Here is a 16,439-nt window from a genome sequence, read left to right as displayed (position 1 = left end):
TGGGAGGAGACTGTGCAGCTCCTCGGCTCTCATCTGACTTCATCTACAGAGAAATCAGGGGGCTGGGGCTCCCACTCACCCCAGGAAGGGGTTTTTTGAAGCAAATCTCTCAGCTGTGGGATTTTGGTGTCACTCGAGCCATGAAGTTCCTGGAGCTCCTTTCTACCTTTGATCAACTTTATATTCTGCATCTCAGTGATCTGGGGAAAATCAGCTGCTTTTTGGAACTCCCCCTCCACAGCCTGGAAACCCCATCCCAGTCCCAGCTTGGGAAGCCACATCAGGTTGCACACTCCTAGAAGGAAGAGCAGGCTCTGTTTGGTCTTTGAAATATTTTAATGCAGAAAGCATGTCTCTAAATCATAGCTCTGAGGGCTTGAGCTCGTGTGGCACACACTGCTTCGCTGTCTGCATTCCAAGGAAACACCCAAAACTTCCAGTATGCTTCTTATTACTGGCCTAAAGTGTCAAATTCACGTCGGCTCTTCCAGCTGGGAAGTGTTCAATGGGATCGTTTGTTTGATATGCTGATACAGATCTTGTTATTACATCAGGATCGTAGGTGATCTGTCAATGTTTACATCATGTCATGTTCAATACTGGAGTTAACCGATTCTGAAACCCGATCCAGCGTTAAAACCCTGGTGCTGCTGACAAGGAGTGCCCAAGGTCAGGAGCTGCCACCATTTGATCGTACTGAGCTCTGCTGTTTCCATAAATATTGACCTGCAAGCCAGCGCTGGCCCAGCTGGAAATGCAGTGCAGAATCTCCAACCCCAGCAGCAGCTTTTGTGCCCCAAAATTCACAGGCTGAGGTGATTAAGGCTTCTCAGACAGATTTCTTGGGATGAGGGCTGGGGCTGTTTGAAGTTGAGTGAAAATCCGCCCACTGGCTTCGGGAGGCTTTGAGTCAGTGCTTGGGTGAAGGTAGAAACCACCTTCCTGTTCTCTAAGGTATGAGCTATTGTTCACTGGTTTCCTCTCCATGACAGCTGTGGGCAGATGGGGAAGGGCTTTTAATGAAGCCAACCGCTGCAGAAATTAAAAAGCTCAGGTTGTTCTGATGAAAGAAACCCATTAACAGCGATTCTCTCTTGCGTGACAAAGTCTGACGTCCCCAGCCCTAAGTGACAAGCGGCAGGAAGTCCTGGGGAGACAGCCTGAGCTAAAGAGGGCTGGCAGGCCAAGTTGGTGGTTTTTAACTCATTCTCTGCCTTGTTTCACAGGGTTTGGGGCTGCCAGATCCCACACGTGGGGACACAGATTGGAAAGGGTCTAGGAGAGCTGGGAAGAGCCCTGATCCCACCACCCCCGTGTTCGCCTTGACTTACATTTGCATCAAGTTTTCCACTTTCTTTTCAGCAGGATAGTTTCAGGGGTGTGGGGCTTTTGATAGTAATTGGTGGGTTTCCCCACAAACCAGCCCCTTCTAGAGGGTGTTTGCTCGAGGCTGACAAAGCCCACGGGGCTGTGCCCATGTTCAGACAGTGCGGGGACTGGAGCAACCACAGTGCAGCATGACACAGCCACATGAAGTCCTTGGTCAGGTTGCACGGCTGAATAATCTCTAGAAACATTATCAGCATAGAGATCACTTGATATATTTTTTCAGGATTTTCCCCGTCACATGCCAGATACCACCACAGGATGGAGTTTGTGCTGAGATAGAGGAAGGGAATTTAATTTCCATTTGATTTCTGGGTCTTTGAAGTCCTTTTGGCTTTCCTGTGAAGCTCTGCCCCAAAAAAAAAAACTGGTTAAAGGTGAAATATAACCCCATTTTTCTTCTTCTGTGCTTAACTGTATAGTGAAATAATAAAATGTGGGCAAAAACAAGACACCTCAGTGCACATACTTTTCCCCTGGGGAAAGCAACATGTGACCGATGCTGTTCCTGACTCCAAAGGCCCTGGATAATGCAGAGGTACCTGAGGTCTGGGGACACACAGAGATGAGAAGAGATCATTTATGGTGTTGCTTTGAGGTTTCCTTGGTTTACTTCACACAGCAGGGAAAATACATTTTCAAAATACTTCTGGGTTTTTGCTTTCTGCCGGGCTCGTCCTCACCAAGTTTTCCTCTCTGGTGCCAGCACGTTTTCCATCCAGTTTGGATTCTCACACCCCTGGAAGGGATTATAGAGCTTGGAGGGGCTGGTGGGGCTCACCTGGGTGTGGAGATGGCAGAGGAGGGTCAAAGCCCCTCAGAAACTGTGGCTGGGAGGGGTTTGCTGGTGGGAGCCCAGCTGGGCATGTGAGTTCCCCTCTGGAGCTGATGCTCTTCCCTCCCATCCCAGCCACGCGGCGTCTTCGCAGACAGCCTGGCAAGTGCAGCCTGAGCTGAGCAAATGGGAGATCAGGAAACATCAGATGCTGGATTTAAAGAGGGGGAAGTGTGGGGACTTTCTGTGACTTTGCTATAAACTGACACCGGGCTCACAGAGCTGTGCAGATGTGAGGGGGAAGGGCAGGGGGGGTGCGAGCGAGAGGTGCCTGAGTTTATCGCCTTTTAAACGCGCTGCTTTGCTTTGCTTTTCTTCTTTAAAAGCCACCAAGAACTGAGCTTGGCTTGGTGAATGTCGGGCTGCAGGATCTGATAAGGCCCAGCTCTCTGAAGTGCTGCAGAAGGGTTTCTTCCCAGCCTATCTCCCGGCGTGCCTGCACATCTCCGGTGCCCCTGAGCGCTGGGGTTGTGCCGGGATGAGGCGGTGCCACCTTGGGAAGGTCCCTTCGCAGCAGCTGCAGGGCTGGGGGTGTTGCGGGGCAGCCTGGCTGCGGCAGGGAAGGCACAAGGAGAAACCAAGGTCTGAACCCCGCACTGATGTAAAGCTGAGGCTCCTCTGGAGCCCCTCCAGCTTTGTGCGGGTGTAACTGAGACTGGAATCCGGCCCAGAGAGAGCGAAGCCGTTTGGCGATGATTAATACAGTAAAATGTGAAAGTTATGTATCAAGTGCATTTCATGCGCCTCTCGCCTCGGGACAATTAGCATAAATTTAATAATTATTGCCCTGTGCCAGCAGCTGCTACCTAAGGAGCTGGGAGTGCTTTAGGAACGCTCATTAGCTGCTGCCCTGCCTGGGGGAGGTGGGTGATTAGTCTGCCCGTTTTAAGGCTAGGAAAGAGGAACAGAGAGAAGCAAAGTGAGGTGGCCAAGGTGTGGTACCAGCGAGGGCTGATGCCATCCCTCCCGTGCCTCCTCCAGCCCCACTTGGCTCTGACCCCGCTGGGTGGGCAGAGCTGGGAGGGGACTGGAGTAAAACGAGAGTTTGTTCTTTAAGCAATGAGCAAACGCTGTAGAAAATACTTAAAATTCAATGTTTGCTGGTTCCCCAGTCCCCACTTTGCCAGGACATGGTTTCTCCTGCCTTACACGTCTCCCCTCCATGTTCATGGTCAGTGAGGGCTGGTGGAGGCTGGTCACTTGGGCTGATCCAGCTCCTTGACCAGAGATTTCCTGGATGATCTGGGGCCTCCCCCGGGGGTCACTCTGTGTCCATCTCCCCTGAGAGCTGCTCTCTGCCGGGGCTGCCACCCACTGAATAGCAGCAAACCACAGAGACAGAGGCTCTGCTGGCTCCCTGTGTAACCAGGGTGCTGCAGCCAAAGGGGAGCTGATCAGATACCAGACTCTTTTATCATGTTCCAGGGCACAGACAAAAGCTGGAAGACCAAGCCAAACCCTTCACCGACCGCTACGGAGAGCTGGAACGGCTGCGCCAGTCCATGAGAGTCACCCCGACAACACCCAACCCCCGCGGATCCCTCAGCACCCCGAGCCACTTCGGCTCCCAGGCTCAAACTCCAATCCAAGGTAACTGCCTGGGTGTCCCAGTGTCACCCCCAAACCCTCGTGTTCCTGACATGGCTGAGTGGGAACAACCCTGTGGATGGTATTTTAGAGCTGGAGTCCGGCTCTCCCCTGGTTAAGGCGCTACAGAGGGGGTTGTGTGGATTTCTTGACCTTGGAAGCCTTTTTGCACCCATTAAATCACTCTCAGCACCATTAGATCTGGGTTTTGAGGAACAACTGAGCAGCAGGAGTGCGAGGGAGATGAGAGCAGCACACTTTGAACCCGGCAGCTCCTCTGACATGAAGGCAGCCGCGCTATGGTTATGCATCAGCCAGAGAGGCTGTTCTGTGCTTTACATGCTAATCCCAACGGTTTCTTATCATTGTGTGGGTGCCAAGTGTGGTGATCCCTCGCCCAGCTCCAGCATAATTCCCCACACGGATGCACACCTGCACAGGCACACACACACACACACACACACACAGAGCCTTTGCTCTGCCCAGATCTGCCAGCGGCAACGAGCGCCCGAGTCCCTGGGCGTTCCCCAGGAATCTGCAGCTTGCTGCCAGGACAGGGGGAGGAATTGCCGCTGCAGTTACCTGAGAGAGATCAGGCTGCTAATCGTGGAATTTCAGTCCCAAACTAAGCAAGGCATTTGGAAATGTCGAGCTGCTGTGCTGCTCCCGTCTCTCTGCACAGGCAGATGCCACCAGGATGAATTAAGAGACTCTTCTCCTGTCCTTTCCCGTGCTCCTTTTCCATGCACTTTTAGTCTCACTGGTTCTTTTCCATCAGAAATCAGCAGAGATACTAACAGGTCTTCAAGGAATAGCATTTAAGCTGTCTGTATTTGGAATTTTGGTGAGAAGTGGCCCTTCTGGGAAGGTTTCATAGAAAAAGCTCCCAAAGCCTTCGTGCTGCATTTTCAGAAGGGATGTGTTTGTTTGAAAGGCTCAGTGTCATTGGCAAAGAGGGGGTTTGGGTGTAAAAACATGTTTGAAAATGTTACCCGAACTGTAAAAGCTGCGCTGCTCCTCCCAACCCAAAATTACAGTGAAAATTTAATTTATTTCTCATTGAAATGCAAATCTCCATGCTTGGAATTTTCATTGATATTAGCACGGTCTACGAGAAGAACACGGGCATTTTGTGTAGGATTATCATTTGAGCTTTTTTACAAAAGCGAGAGAGAGAGAAAGGGTTTTCTAGGCTGGTCCCATTGGCTACATCATAAAGAAAGAGATTCTTGGGGGAAGAAAAATAGATTTGTATTTTAAATTAGCACAGCCCCCTGCAGTGCCAGAAACCCGAAGAGCGTCGTTTGGAGCAAAGAATCAGGTGATGACACAAATTCAACGAGAAAAAAAATGAAGTTGGCCACAAGCTACCGCCCCTGCCAAATTCCCAAATGTCAAGTGACAGCAGGAGTGGAGACACACAAAATTAGCCTCTGAAATCATTCCTGCGGAGTGAATCCGAAGTCCCAGGAATGCTGCAAAAGGCGGTTTGTGCACGCTCTGCTCTTGGCTCCCTTGTTCCCAAGTTGGAGGAACCATCTTAAAATGACTGTGGGTTCCTACCAGCGTAACTCAGAGCAGGACCAGCTCAGTAATTTTCATCTCAGCCCTGTCCTTTTGACACAGCTCTGGCTATGACCAATCATAATCATAATTTTTAAAACCCCTCTTTCTCTCGCACACACACAGCTTATTCACAAAGATCATAATTTTTACCCGAGCAAGTGGAGCCCGGCCCGTGCCAAGAATAACAGGGGAGTTAACAGGCCTGTAATTCTCACGACTTGGCACGTTCTTGGGTAACACACAGGAGAGGCCGATTAGTGGAAAGCAGAACGAGATACCAGCTGGGAGGGGTGATGGGCCAGGCTGGGGTTCATCCGGCCCCCGCTATCTTTGATGGGGGTGCTTCCCAAGGTTAATGTTTTTAGCATCCCTGTGCAGGGATTAAAAGGAGGCCAGGGAGGTTTTCTCTCCACCAGTGCCCGGCTCCCTCCACTCGTGTGCTGGGGATGCTCGGCCTCCCTGTTCTGCTGACCAAGCAGTTTGTACAAACTGCCTAATCCGCTCCTGGCAAAACCAGGCTGGGAGCTGGGATGCTCAGAAACAGCCTTGGCAGGATCCCGACACCCCAAATCCCTGAACACAGCCCGTGGAGTTTGGGTTTTTAGGCAGGCAGGAGACAGTGTTTTAATTTGGGAGAACTGGGGTTCTTGGGAGATGTGTTTGCTCTGGCCCAGTCCAATCTCTCCTCCTTGGGAGCGAAAGCCGTGGCCGCGGTGGAGATCATGGCAAGGACGCCGCTGTGAGTGGGAGAAGGGTCTGGCCCTCAGCCACTCGCAGAGGCTTTCAGTAAAGCAGCCCCTGGAGGTTATAAATAGCCCCCATGTAAAACGATCATCCTGAGGTTAAATGGTCTCAAACCAAAACCCTCCCGGCAAGAGAAAGCCGATGGTTCCTGAAGGGCATGCCAGGAAATATGGGAGGAGAGAGCGCGGCTCCGAGGCCGAGCGGGTCGGATCCTGCTCTCTCCACTGTCAGGGTATTTCAGTGGCTCTGGCCCTGCCTTGCCCCACTCAGATGGCCAGAGACCTGATCCCTTCCCATGCCTGCCCCCAAATGGGATGGACACCGGCAAGCCTGCACGCACCATTTCATTCCCACTTGCACTGCTTTAGGGGGTAAATAGGGTAACCCTGGGTTCATCCCCTGTAGCTGTGATGAGAATCTGGCCCGGTGGCTGGGCAGGTTAGACAGGCAGACCCCCATCCTCATCCAGCTCTGCTTCCCTGGCTTCAACTGAGCAGAGGGTCTGTTCAGGATTTGGCCCAATGCTTCTCCAGAGAGGTCTGGAAAATCTGAGCTTTTGCAATCCCAGCTCTGCCATCCCCGCAGCGAGACACCAAGCTGTCATTAGGATGGCTTGAAATGGTTCCTTATTACGGGGCATGCGAAGCCAGAGCCTTGCGTGCCTGCTTCAGTCGAGTTTTGCCTTTTAGCTTAAAAAAATCAAGTAGCTCTCAGAAGTGAAGCAAGATGTTAAAGGGACTTCTTCTGTCTGCCTTCAGCTGGGGCTCAGGGCCCCCTGGCTCAGGGGAGGTGGGCTGGTGACAGACACACGTCCTCCCCAGGAGCAGCCCCCAATTCTTCGTGTCCTCCCTTGCCCACATTTCGGCAGTGGCTCAGGCTGAACCATTTTGTTCCCAGTGCAGCAGAGCAGGACCGCCCACGCTCGAGTTCTGTGGTGGAAACATCTTCAACCACTCAAAAGCAATTATGTGCATTGTCCAGCAGCATGGAGGGGCCTTGCGCTCACCAGGACAATCGCAAAGGGATTTTAGATTGGATCTCCTCGGTGCCAGAGCGAGCTGTTTTGATTGATGCGCTTCACATCCCCCTGGCACACTCTTCTTTTTGCTCCAGAGAGGCCAAACTCCCTTGGTTTCACAGGGAGGACAGTAAATACTGGACCCTTTTGCAAGCCTCTCCTAGTCCCAGTGCCTGCTGAATGGTTTTTGGGAGACTCTGTGTTCACTGGTGAGGAGCTTCAGATCTCCTGATCTGGAAACTGCTCAGCTTTAACCAGCTTCATTCCCAATCCAGTACTTCAGGCCAGCGCAACATTTTTATCATCAGCAGAATGCTTCACCATTTAAAGTAAAGTCTTTCTCTCTCTTTTTCTTTTTAAATATACATTTTTAAAGTATTACATTACTTTTAAGAAGCCTTTTGGCATAGGCAGCAAGTGCCCCTATTGTTTCCGAAATGCAACGTGGCTGCTCTGAGGTTAAGTCCTGAATTATGGGCCCAAGCAAATACACTGAATTGCTGCTTCCTAATCCCTGTCCAGATTGACTTATGGTTTCTTTAAAATATCCGTTTCTTAATGGATAAAAACATTCTACCACGGGCAGAGACTAAATTGTTTCCAAAGGAAGCTAGGCAAGCATTAGTGGGAAGAAAACATATTGTGGGATTCAGCTTCAGCCTCAAAGGAAGGAACACGCTCGAGATGGGTTTCCTGCCTGCTTTCAGGCTTCTGTGTCTATCTTTAAACTGCTTTTCTGCTCCTCTCCTTTACATTCGTGATGTCCCTTCAGTGAATTTGGCATGGAACTGTCACAGATGAACCACAGAGCAGTGCTGGATGGGAGCTTCCCCCAGGACAGAGTCCAGGCACCCATGACCGCTGCCTTTGTGCCGTGGCCATGTGGCCGTCCCCCAGCCACAGCTCAGGGTGCTGCATCCCTACCGAACAGCAAGGAGTCCCTCGGAATTTGCCTCAGGGATGCCATCCTGCCTTTAACATGGGATTTTCCGGTGTGCTGGGATCCGCAGTGCCAGACTCAGAGCTGGGTGGGGAGCCCCCAGCCCGGGGTGCCGCTGCCTTGCCGGGCTCTTGGCCGCTGCAGCCCCCCGTGCCATCACCCCTCCGCAGTGGGATTCCCATGGCAGACGTGGCCTGGCCCAAACCTGCTCGGCAGGCAAGGTGGTCTAGCTGCAGGCTGGGTTGTAAATCCAGCAGCTTCCTTTTATGTAGTCAGGACTTGTTAATTTGTTTTAATACCCTTTGAATACAGGTAAAGAGCAAAGCGCAGGCAGGGCGGAGGGGAGTGCCTGCAATCCCTGCTCAGCCCACCCACCCGCTCCAATTAGCACCGTTATTCATTAGCTCGGCGGGATGCAGCAGCAGGGATTGCGGGATGTGCCAGGCAGGGGGATGCGGGCAGAGAGCTCTGGGATGAGCGAGGCTGTGCCGGGAGAGGAAGCGGGGAGAGCTGGGCTTGTTTAGTCTAGCAAAGGGCAGGCGGGGAGCGGAGCTGATTGTTCTGTGTAAATACGTCGAGGGGGTGAACGCGGCGAGGCAGAGGAGCTAATGTAAGCTCTGGAGGACACTGCAGGCACAGGACATGGGGCTGAAATGGTTCTGGATAAATCCACACTGGAATTAGGAACAGGGTCCTCCCCAGAAGAATGGGTCCTGTGAATTGGAGCATCCCAATGGACCTGGAAGGGCTGGCAAAGGAGGCTGAGATGCAGTGCATGATTCACTGAGCTGGGAACACCTGGGAATTTCCCTGCTCTGCTGCTGCCCAGCATATTTGGGGTGGGATTGAAAGTGCTGGGACCCAGGAGCTGGGTTTGTGCTGTTCAGCGGGGTGGGTTTGGGGCCGTGTGTGTGTGTGCACGACAGCACATGGTGTTCGGGGAGAATCACAAAACTGAGCAGCAAACGTGCTTGGCAGTGTTGAGGTGGTGCCTGGCGATGCTGTGATAAGGACCTGTGTGTTGTTGTGTTTTGGTTTGGGGTTTGGGTTTTTTTCAGACTCTGCAGAGGAAGTCCATGCACCCAGTTAGTGAGCTGGTTCTATCAGATACAGAGCAGTGCTCCATGGGCGTGTAACAACGGATGCTGTTCACACCCTCCTTTTTTTTTTCAACACCTCCCCTCCTCCCCCAAAATATATTTTGCTCTATTTTACGTGGGCTGGGAGGAAGGGGCCGTTTTCTTTTTTAGTTGGCTCTGACTTGGAAACAAATGAACTTGTTAACATACGTGACAGAGGCGTGAGAGCGTGCCTGCATGCGTGGGTGGGGAGGAGAGCGGCGCCTTCTCTAGAGATGAGCTGGGGCTTCACAGATCAGATGCATCTCGTGCACCTTCCCATGGAGATTCTCTCCCTCTCTGGCCACCTGCCTCTCCATGCTCTCACATGGAGTTGCTGTGATCAGGGGAAGGAAGCGGAGAGGGACAAAGGTCAGAAAAATGCTCAAAGATGGTTTTGGATGTCCAACATGACAGGAGTAGAGAAAAACCAGCCAAACGTATATCCAGAGCAGGAATGTCTGTCCCCACTCGTCACACACATGCTGGTGTGTTATATACAGAAGCATAAAGTATCATTAGTGTTTACATTGTCGTCAATCATTGTGGAGTAAGACAGGAAAGGAGGGCTTTTTCCCCCGGGGTAGATTTTTCATGACAATTTTGCAAGGCACACATATGCATAGAATTAGAACAGTGATATATGGCCAGACTGAAGATATTTTATATTCTACACACTTGGAGAGTGCCACATTATCAAGTTCCCTTTAAATTCCCTTTATCCTCTGTGTGTCTCACACACTGGGAGTATTTGTTGTGTAACACCCACCCAAGCTCAGGTTTATTGCTGACTGCGTTCATCAGCCGCTGTGTGCTCTCCACATCTCTAAGGTGGGGACCAGAGGGTGGCATCTGCGGTGCTGAGGAGCTGCTCAGGTTCCACACGTCCCTCGCTGCCTGGCCCCAGCCAGACGATCTGATAATGATGATCCTGCTGTACATCAGGCCCCGGTGCTGTGCTCTGCCACGTGCCTGGGGTGAGCTGCTTGTTTAGGTGTCCCTGCAGCCCTGAAGATGTCCTGACATTGCTTTTGCTGCCCTTTCCTCCCTCCAGGCAGAGCAGACGTGTTCCAGTGGAAGCACCCACTGCTCCTCTGGGATGGATGCTCATTGATCCCTAAAACCATCTTCAGGGTCCATTGCCTCATCTCCTCGAGGCTTCCAGGGACCTCAGAGCACATCCACTAGCCCTGACCCAGCCAGGGTGCAGGGACCAGTTCCACTCCATCCAAGGCAGCTCCCAAACCCAGCATGGTCTTAAGGGAGACGGCTGAACACACCCAGAGAAACCTCTGTGGTTAGCAGCCTCACGAACCAGCCCTTCACACCTCATGGCCAGCCCTTGCCACCATGACCCAGCTGAGGTTTGGTTCCCATCAGGGCATCTCTTTGCGTTTATCTCCTCACCACCCACCCAAGGAAAGACCTGTATTCTCTCCGAGGCGGAGAGAGAGCTGCTGGAAAGGGCCTGAGCAGCTTTCAAAGCCTGTTCTATCCGGCCCCACGTGCAGGGGGACTTGGGGGTCCTCAAAAGGTGCAAATTGCAGCTGCACAATTAAATCACGGGGTGTGTCCCGGCCTCCGCGGTCCCTGGGGCAGCTCAGCCCTAAGGAGGAGACAGTGGCATTACTAATCAGGGCTTTGACCTTTACATGGCTTTTATTTAATACACATTCCACACTTCCCCAAACTCCCATCCAAAACATTGACATTTCCGCTGATAGATTGGGTCAGATTTTGGAGTAGTTGGGGGACTCAATTCACTCTTACAATGGTTAAATTCTTACAGCTAAATGGGCTTATTCAGTTAGTGCAGCAGCTGGTGTGATTTCGAGAAGAAAATAAACATTTCCTTCAAATATTTTGATTGGCAACTGGACAACTGAAATACTCAAGCTCGTATTGCCAGGGTCCAAAAAAGCAAATGGGGGCTGGACAACGAGTAAGTGAGGGAAAACCGTAGTAAATTCTCAGAGGCAGCACTACGGAGCAGATGTGTGTGAGATGTGCTGGGGAAGGGGACAGCGAGATGGGGTTTTTAAAGCCCATTCCAAAAAGTGATTCCAAAGGGAACATGGGGTCTGAGGGTGCAGCTTCACCCACTCCTTTTTCCCTGGCTTTTCTCAGCAGCTGCTTGCTCCAGGTTGCTGTTTGATCCTGGCTGTGACAAAGGGTTCTTGCTGCTGAGTTAGGTGGTTATGGAGGGCATTAATGGCCATGTTTTATTTGGATCTCGCTGGGGTTTTTTCAATGGAGATTTCCTCCGATGCAGGGCAGGGGCTGGGGCTGTGTGGGTCTGATCTGAGGCAGCCAGGATGGAGGGGCAGCCCTGGAGTGAAGGAGATGGAATGGAGAGGAAACCTTGAGGCGAGGACAAAGACGGAAGGGCCAGTTGTGAGGTGACAGTGTTGACGTGGAGGGACAGTCATGAGGTGAAGGAGATGGAATGGAGGGACAGTCATGAGGTGAAGGAGATGGAATGGAGGGGCAGCCCTGAGGCAAGGACCAAGATGGAGGGGAAACCCTGAGGTGAAGAAGATGGGATGGAGGGAAAACCCTGAGGTGACAGAGCCAGGATGGAGGGGGTGCTGAGGTGAGGGTGCTGAGCTGGAGAGACAGTCGTGAGATGAAGGACACAGGGTGGAGGGGCAGCCTGGAGGTGAAGGACACAGGACGGAGGGGCAGCCCCGAGGTGAAGGACACTGGACAGAGGGCAGCCCTGAGGTGAAGGACACAGGACACAGGGCAGCCCCGAGGTGAAGGACACAGGACAGAGGGCAGCCCCGAGGTGAAGGACACTGGACAGAGGGCAGCCCCGAGGTGAAGGACACTGGACAGAAGGGCAGCCCTGAGGTGAAGGACACAGGACAGAGGGCAGCCCTGAGGTGAAGGACACAGGACACAGGGCAGCCCCGAGGGGAAGGACACAGGACAGAGGGCAGCCCCGAGGTGAAGGACACTGGACAGAAGGGCAGCCCCGAGGTGAAGGACACAGGACACAGGGCAGCCCTGAGGTGAAGGACACAGGATGGAGGGGCAGCCCCGAGGTGAAGGACACAGGACAGAGGGCAGCCCCGAGGTGAAGGACACAGGACGGAGGGGCAGCCCTGAGGTGAAGGACACAGGACACAGGGCAGCCCCGAGGGGAAGGACACAGGATGGAGGGGCAGCCCCGAGGGGAAGGACACAGGACACAGGGCAGCCCCGAGGTGCCGGACCTGAGGCGAAGGCGAGGCCCCGGCCCCCTCTGGCGGCCGCCTCCCTCCCGCCTCCCTCCCGCCTCACCGGGGCCCGGCGGGCGCCCCCTGCTGGCGGCGGGGCCGCGGCCGCCTCAGGCGGTCCCAGCGCGGGCCGGGGCACCGGGGTTTTGTTTTTGGGGTGGTTTGGGGGTTTATTTTTAACTTCATACTGGTCAGGGAGCTTTATTCTGGGTCAGACTTAGAGCCCAAGGCTGGCAGGGATGAAAGCGAGCTGGTCACGGCCACTCGGACACCTCATGGCTCTGCTGGGTGTGGGTTCCCTTTGAGGGGTTCGCACGGAGGGATTCGCTTTTTGAGGGATCCAAGTTCGCAGATCCCAGCTCTGCAGAGTGCTCTCTCCAGGGGTTCAGAGCCTGGCAGAGCTCCCTCTCTGCCCACCCGTGTTTGGCAGGCAGTACCTGAGTGTCTCCAGACCCCACGGCCTCGCTGTGCCTTGCCCGTCGCACACACAGAGCCCGTAATTAACACTCTTACACACTCCTGTCTAAATTAGTAGCAGGGACCCACTGCCAAACAGTGCAAGTTCAGGCCAATAAAATGTAGCCTCTAAAAAAACCCTCTTTGAGTGCGTTGTAGAGGAAAAGGGAAATGTGCCCTGAGCGCTCAGGTTTGATTTCGATTTGCATTTTATGGAATATTATTTATGGAGCTGTGAAAAGTAATGAAGGAGCATGGTCTGAGCACTGGAGATTTTCATCTGGGAAGGCAGCGAGCACCAATCTGGCTGTTTTGGGGGCTGAGGGGGATTTGGAGGCTGCTTTTTCTCAGTGTAGGGCTGCTGAGTTTTAGGGGAGGCATTCAGAAAATAGCACTTTTTCTTTCCAGCCCAGGTGCAGGCAGGGTTTCTGTGCCATGCTCCTATCTCAAGCTGTGATGCTGCTGGATTGCTAAAGCCACGGGGCTGTGGTCAGGCTGCTTCTTTCTTGCAGAGCTGGTCTCCAAACCTCAGCTCCCAGTGCCTGGCAGCAGCTGTGGCTGTAGCGCGGCTCTGGGATGGGTCCCAGCGTCCTGCTGGGCTGTGAAATCAGGTTGGGAGCACTTTTCCCAGCGCTGTGCTTTTCCATCCAACCCAGCACGGAGCAGGGGTGGCCCTGTGGCCGGGCAGCCGCTTCCACGGGCGCTTTCCAGCGCCGGGTGTGTGCAGAGCAGTGCGGTTCGGGACAGCTTTGAGCTGCTCCTCTCTTATCTCGCCCCAAAGCCACAGCCACGTTCACAAACCAGGTGCTCCCCCGCCTTTCCCCTCTGTGGAGCCTGCGTGGGAAGGCAGGCGCTGCTGGGTGCCCGCAAAAGGGCTGCAGGGGAGGGAGGATGCTCGCCTCCCCTTCTCCTTCCACGGCTGAAGGACTCACCTGGGATCAGAAGGGAGGTTCACATCAAATCCCCTCCATACCTGCTCCTCCAGAGCGTGCCCGTGTCACTGGGTAGCTGGAAGGGATTAAATCAAGTGTTTTCTCCTGGGGAAATGCTTCGGGGCCTGGAACGCCAGCCCTGAGAAGTTAAAAATGCTTCATTGTAATAAAAAAATCTAAAACACACGTCCCTGTGCATGCAGAGCAGCCACACAATCCTGTGTGTGTGTGTTTGTATGGATACGCATCTCCAAAACCAACGAGCGTGTTTAGCATACTCACCTCGCATTCTCCTGCTCTGAGGGATACAAAATCCAGCTGATGTGACCAAAAAAAGTCACTTTTGAGGCTGGATGGCATCCCACTAGCAAAGGAGAAAAGCCCTGCCTTTAACAAGAGGAAAATAAAGGAGGTCTCAAGGACAGAGGTTTCGCTTCTCTGCTTGGAGCACAGAACTCATTTCTCCCTGCCTTGATTCACCGAGGCCAGAGGTTCCTGGGCTCTGTTGGGAATGGCACCAGCCTTGGGACAGCGGAGAGAGCCACAGGAATGCCTCCAGCTCCTCAGAGGAGCTTCTGCTGTGGATTCCCACCTCTAACCTAGGCTTCCCGCAGGAGGATGGGATCCAAAGCCAAGGTTCCTCTCCAGTTCCAAGCCGGCTGTGACCCCCTTTGGGGTTAGACCCTCCAGGAAAAGGCATGAGGGGCTCCATTATCCAACAGAGCTGGGGAACATCCTCACCACGCTGCCCCGAGTCTCCCTTCCCCCAGCAGAGAGCCTGAATTTCTCACTCTCTTTATCCTCTTGGAAGGAGAAAAATACACAGAGAACTCGAGCAGAGGGATATTGTGGCTCCTGGCTTGGGAGTTTTCAGCTGTGTGTTTATCAGCTCCATCCCCTGATGGTATCAGCACGAACAGGCCACCCACAAGAAGGCTTAGCAGGCTGGTCTGGGCTCCAGCTTTTCCTGCCTGTCTCCGTGTGTGTGTGTGTGTGTATACAGCAGGGATGGATGATCCCAGGGCCCGGCCGTCTGGGGCCTGCCTCCGTTTATTTACTACACAGCTGATGTCATGGCTAAACATCTTTTTTCTGTGTTTATGGGGTGTGCTGCTTTAATCTGCCGGAGATGAATAGACCCCTAAGAGAAGTCAGCTTAGCCGTGTCCCTTCTTGGATAGGAAACAACAAATTTTAGGACAGGAAATGGGAGCAACTTAAACAAATGGGCTTAGGGTTTTTTATTTAAGTCCCCCCAGCTCTCTTCCCTGGCAGATCCAAGAGGTGCTTTTCCTTCTAATTCCTTGGGAATGATCTAACCACCCCTTCTCCTCCTGCACCCCGCCAGGCACGTCGGAGCTGAGCCCCTTCTCGGACCCACGGCAGTTCGAGCGCTCCTTCCCGACGCTGCCGGCGCTGACGGAGACGCGCTTCTCCGACCCGCGGATGCATTACCCCGGCGCCATGTCCGCCGCCTTCCCCTACACGGCCACGCCCTCTGCCACGGGCATCGGGGGCATCAGCATGACCAGCATGCCCACCACCACCCGCTTCCACCACACCTACCTGCCGCCCCCGTACCCCGGCTCCACGCAGAACCAGAGCGGGCCCTTCCAGGCCAACCCCTCTCCCTACCACTTGTACTACGGGACGTCCTCGGGCTCCTACCAGTTCTCCATGGTGGCGGGAGGCGAGCGCTCGCCCACCCGCATGCTCTCGTCCTGCACAAGCGCCTCGGCAGGGAACAACCTGATGAACCCCAGCCTGGGCGCGCAGAACGACGGCGTGGACGCGGACGGCAGCCACAGCAACTCCCCCACCACCATGAGCACCACGGGGAGGATGGATGAGTCCGTCTGGAGACCCTACTAAGGAGGAACTCAGCGGGGCACCGATGTCTTTAACTTAATCAGCCATCGTGGCTCCTTTTGGGAGCGACCAAAGCGATGCCGAGGGAAAAGGTAAACCAAAGTCTCCCAAACCCAAAGCAAACCAGGATCCTCTGCATGCAAACATCAAGCGAAGATGGACCAAGACCTTCGTTACATTTCAAGGTGAACACCCACGAGGCTTGAATGTGTCGCTTGATGTGGTTCCTTCCGTATGTTTTAGGTATGTGGACTGTACATAGGGAAAAAAACCCCAAGGACAGGTGGAATCAGATGTTCGGTACTTGCAGAACACTTCTCGTTCATCTCACTCACACCTCTTCCCCACATAAAGCATTCAAAAGTGAGAAGAAGCTCACCCTTCCTCTGCAAAGTGGTTCAGAGAAGAGAAAACACCAGGGAGTCGTCCCAGCCATCTCTCTGCTAGTGCAGGAGGACCGAACTGAAAAAAAAAGGAGAAAAAATAGAAAAAAACCCCGTTGTCTCCTGTCCTTCCCTCCCCGCTGGTGAAGGGTCCCTGAGCACCAAAGAGCAGTGGGGTTTGCAGCACAGCCAGGGGCACTGGGGCTCAGTCAGCCACGTGAACAGGAGCTGTGATGTGATTATTGTTATTATTTGTTGACGACAGAGGTTGTATTGTTCATTTTAGTGTCATTGTCGTCGTTTGTCAATCAGTAACGTGGCTGACCCCGGGCCTGGCCGACCCCTCCCCTCTATGTTTACACATGAGATGTACTTTTTACGGAGA

At 53.4% G+C, this 16,439-nt stretch overlaps 1 protein-coding gene across 1 annotated transcript in view; it reads left to right on the top strand.

Moving 5' to 3' along the window:
• Positions 1–16,097, top strand: part of RUNX3 (RUNX family transcription factor 3) — a 33,643-nt gene extending 17,546 nt beyond the window's left edge. The window contains exons 4-5 of the mRNA XM_069035973.1: positions 3,647–3,811; positions 15,151–16,097. Coding sequence (XP_068892074.1) covers positions 3,647–3,811; positions 15,151–15,674 — 689 coding nt within the window. The 3' untranslated portion in view covers positions 15,675–16,097. The remainder of the gene's footprint in view (positions 1–3,646; positions 3,812–15,150) is intronic.
• Positions 16,098–16,439: the final 342 nt, after the last annotated feature.

The sequence above is a fragment of the Aphelocoma coerulescens genome, chromosome 23, assembly GCF_041296385.1.
Source record: "Aphelocoma coerulescens isolate FSJ_1873_10779 chromosome 23, UR_Acoe_1.0, whole genome shotgun sequence".
NCBI classification, from domain to species: Eukaryota; Metazoa; Chordata; class Aves; order Passeriformes; family Corvidae; genus Aphelocoma; species Aphelocoma coerulescens.
This window is presented reverse-complemented; position numbering and strand designations above follow the sequence as displayed.